At 41.6% G+C, this 3,343-nt stretch overlaps 1 protein-coding gene across 1 annotated transcript; it reads right to left on the bottom strand.

The window, feature by feature from the left end:
* Positions 1–231: 231 nt before the first annotated feature.
* LOC124355983 (nucleolar protein 58-like) lies at positions 232–3,123 on the bottom strand. The gene is made up of 3 exons (XM_046807132.1): positions 3,067–3,123; positions 2,725–2,911; positions 232–560 (listed from the first exon to the last, which is right to left on the bottom strand). Exons 1-3 carry the CDS (start codon positions 3,121–3,123, stop codon positions 232–234), a joined length of 573 nt encoding a protein of 190 aa, XP_046663088.1.
* Between the last annotated feature and the right edge of the window lie 220 nt (positions 3,124–3,343).

Here is a 3,343-nt window from a genome sequence, read left to right as displayed (position 1 = left end):
GTCGGGTGTGTGGTTCTGGGCGGCTGTCTCTTACGTAAACCTCTCTGTTAACACTTCTTCTTTTTCTGCTTTGGTATTTCGTCGTTTTTTTCTTGTTCTTTCACGTTTTTGCTAATTCTTTTTCTTTTCTTCTTCTTTCTCTCACCTGCGTCGTCTTCGTGGTTGATGCTTTTACGTTTTTTGGACTCGTGTTTGTTATGTTGTTTAATTTGGCTTTTTCGTCTTTCTGGTTTATACTTTCTCTCTTTTGTTCTTCTTTTTGTTTTGCGCTCCCTTTCTTTCTTCTCTTCGTGGGTACGACAGGTGCTTGTGTCTGATGTCCTCCCTGTGGTTGCCACTTTGTTGTCTCGTTCTTTCTTCCCTTTGTTGGGTTGTTGTCAACTTCCTCTGTCTGTCTCTCTTGCTGTTTCTTTTTTTCTTTGTTTGTTCCTGTGCTGTTGAGTGTAAAATAAAAACTGTTTTTTCTGCTGTCTTGTCCTCACCGTTCTCTTTCCTCTTTTTTTTCTTGCTCTTCTTTTTGTTTCCTTGTTTTTTCTTCTTCTTGTCTTTCTGATCTTTCACTAAAAAAAAAACCTCTTCCTCTCTTTTTGTTCCCTGTTTTCTTTTTACTTCACTCCTCAACGTGTCCTATCTCTTTCGCGTCCTCGTTGGTGCGTTCTCTTGCGTTTTATTGGTCTCGTCGTTCTGGTTTGTTATGCGTCTTGTTTCTTCGGTTTTTTCTTCGTCTGTTCCTTGTTTTCGATTTCTTTTTTTTCGTCCTGTTGGTGTGGCTGTTTGCTCTTGCTTTTCGTTGTGTCTTTTGTTTTCACCGTTCTTTTGTTTGGCACTTCTTCACTTTTTCTTGTAGTCTTTGTCTTCCTGTCTGTCTTCTTTTCTTTTATTCTTGTACCTCCGCGTTTTCGTGTTACTCTTTCTTTTTCGTCCTGTGTTCTCCTCTTCTCTGTCTTTCTTCTTTCTTGCACGTTGCACCTCTGTCTCTTTTCGTTCCGTGAAAATGTTTCTGCTTCGTTGTGGTTTCTTTGTGCCTGGAAAATCTTGGCAACCTTCTCTTCTTTGGCTGGATTTCGTTTGTGTGTGTCTGGTGCGTGGGGAGCTTTTCTGTCTCTTTTCTTTTCGAGTTGCTTCCCTTTGCTTTAGGCTCTTTGTTTTTCTTGCTCGTGTCTTCTTTGTCGGGTGGCCCGTTCTGCGTGTCTACGTGCCCGTTCCGAGTAGGCTTCTTGTCTTTCTCTTGGCTTTGTTCGTCGTTGCTTTTAAAAAAAAAAAAACCATCCTTCTCTTTTCTTCTTGTTTCTGTTGTTTCACCTTACTGTGTTTGTCGCCTTCTCTCCTCTGTTTCGCTTCTTTCTGTTGCCGTGGTTACTAAGTGTGCTGTGAGGCCGGTTGTGGTCGCTTTTCGTCCTTTTTTTCTTTGGTTTTCATTTTCTTTCTAGCTTCTTTCTTCATCTTTTCTTTCTTTCTTTTATTTACTGTATGCAAGATGTTGTGTTCGTTGCCGTGTTTCTTACTTTATCTGGCGTGAGACAAGAGTCGTGTGTTTGTCTTCTGTTTTCTGCGGTGGTTCTTTTTTTGTCCTTCTCTGTCGCTTGTTGCCGCTTCTTTTTGCGCGACTTTTTTGTACTTTTTTCTTCTTTCTTTTATTTTCTTTCTTCTTCCTTTTCGCTAGTCCTTTACTTTTTGTTCCTCTTCCTTCTCTTCGCTGGTCTCGTCTTTTGTTTTTCCACTTAAAAAAATTTGTTGCTGCTGTTTTGGTCACGCCGTCCGTGCTGTCTTAGGCGTCTTCGCACTCTTTCTGTATAGGTTCTTTACGCACTTGTGACCATTGTTGTGTGTCTACTATGCGTCTTTTTTTTCTTTCTTCGACGTCTGCTGTTTCATCTCTCTTCTCTTCCCGCGGTTGTCTCTATCTCTTCGCCTTGTTTTGTTTATTTCCTTGTTTCATTTACTGCGCTGTTTCTTCTGTCTTAAACAGTGCTTTTTTCTTGTTCTTATCGCCTTCTTTTCTTTCCTCGATCTTTGTTTTCTTTCTTTTTGTTCTCCCACGCGTTTCTATCTCTTGTCCTTTTTTTTTTGTGTCGCTCTTAGTCTTGCTTCCTCTCGCGTCGTGTCTTGCACTTTCCTTCTTTTGTGTACTGTGGTGTTGTTTGTGTGTGTTTTTTTTTTTTTCGCGCATTCTGCTTTTTGCGTTGTTGTTCCGGGCTCGGGGGCTCCACCTTGGGGCCTCTTGTGCTCTTGTACTGTTTTCACCAACTTCTTTTCGTGTTCATCTTATCTTCTTGCACTCTCTTTTCTGTTTCTGCGCGTGTCGTTCCTTGTCCTACTTTCTGTTGCTGTGCTCTTTTTTACTGTGTTCCACCTTTTACTTCTTCCTGGTTTGTCTTTCGCTTTCTCTGCACTTTGTCACGTTACTCTCTTTTGCTCTGTCTACGCCCGTTTGCTCTTCTAATGGTCCACTGTGTCTCTGTGTCTCTGCTTCCTGTCTCTACTTGTGTCTTGTTCTTGTTTTCTCTCGTCGCTTTCTTCTGTGTTTGCTCGGTCTCTCTTTCACTCTCTTTTTTTTTTCTAAGTCTGTTTGATTCGTTTTCTTGTTTGCCCTGGCTCTGTTCGTTTTTCTTTTGTTGTCTTTTCCGATGACATGCCACATCTTTTTAAAGTCTCCCACTTTGTCTGTGTCTCGTCTTTTTCTTGTTGTTAAAAATTGTTTGTGCTCTCGTGTGTACTTCTTACCTCCTCGCTTGCTGTTTGTTTTCGTTCGGCCACTCTGGTCACGGTTACGTTGGTTTTCCTTGTGCGTCGCTGCTTCACCCGTTTCTCTTGCTCTCTCCTCACGCGACTGTCTGTTTGTTAAAAATTCCTTTAAATTTGTCTTTTTCTTTTTTTGTGTCCCTTTCTTCTTCTGTCTCTGTTGTCTGCTCTGCGTAACCACTTTTTGTTCTTGTTAGAATTCCTTCTTTTTGCGTTTGTACTCTACTGTTTCTTGTCTCGTCTTGTCTCACCTGTTTAAACTGCTATGTCCTCCGCGTTTGTTTGCTTTTTCCCGTTGCTTTTTTTCATCGTCACGTGGTTTACTGTTTGGTTGCTTTCTCTTTCCGTGTCTTTTTTCACTCTTGCTCCACTTTTGCTCATTTTGCTTTGTCCCTATTTTGTACCCTTTTTTTTTGTCCCCTTCCGCGTCTTTGTTCCCGTCCGTGCTCTGCTCTCTGATTCTGCCGACGTTTGGTGCTCTGGTTTAGGGTGAAAAAGGTGGTTTGTTCTTCTTTCCTTTTGCCTTCTTCTCGTCTCTTTCCACGTCCGCGGCCGCTTCTTTCCTGGTGGTGTGTAAAAAAAAAACTGCTCTGTCATTTTT

This window comes from Homalodisca vitripennis, chromosome 2, assembly GCF_021130785.1.
Source record: "Homalodisca vitripennis isolate AUS2020 chromosome 2, UT_GWSS_2.1, whole genome shotgun sequence".
In the NCBI taxonomy this organism is placed as follows: domain Eukaryota; kingdom Metazoa; phylum Arthropoda; class Insecta; order Hemiptera; family Cicadellidae; genus Homalodisca; species Homalodisca vitripennis.
The sequence above is the reverse complement of the archived record's forward strand: the minus strand, read 5'-3'. Positions and strand labels throughout refer to the sequence as shown.

Bases quoted from the DNA above. Each gene is read 5' to 3' on its own strand.
- LOC124355983 (XM_046807132.1), bottom strand. From the start codon at position 3,123: ATGAGCAAAAGTGGAGCAAGAGTGAAAAAAGACACGGAAAGAGAAAGC. The intron at 2,912-3,066 runs GTAAACCACGTG...GTGGTTACGCAG, and splicing joins AAAGAGAAAGCAACCAAACA to AGCAGACAACAGAGACAGAA. The intron at 561-2,724 runs GTAAGAAGTACA...TTTTTTTTTTAG, and splicing joins AACAAACAGCAAGCGAGGAG to TGAAAGATCAGAAAGACAAG.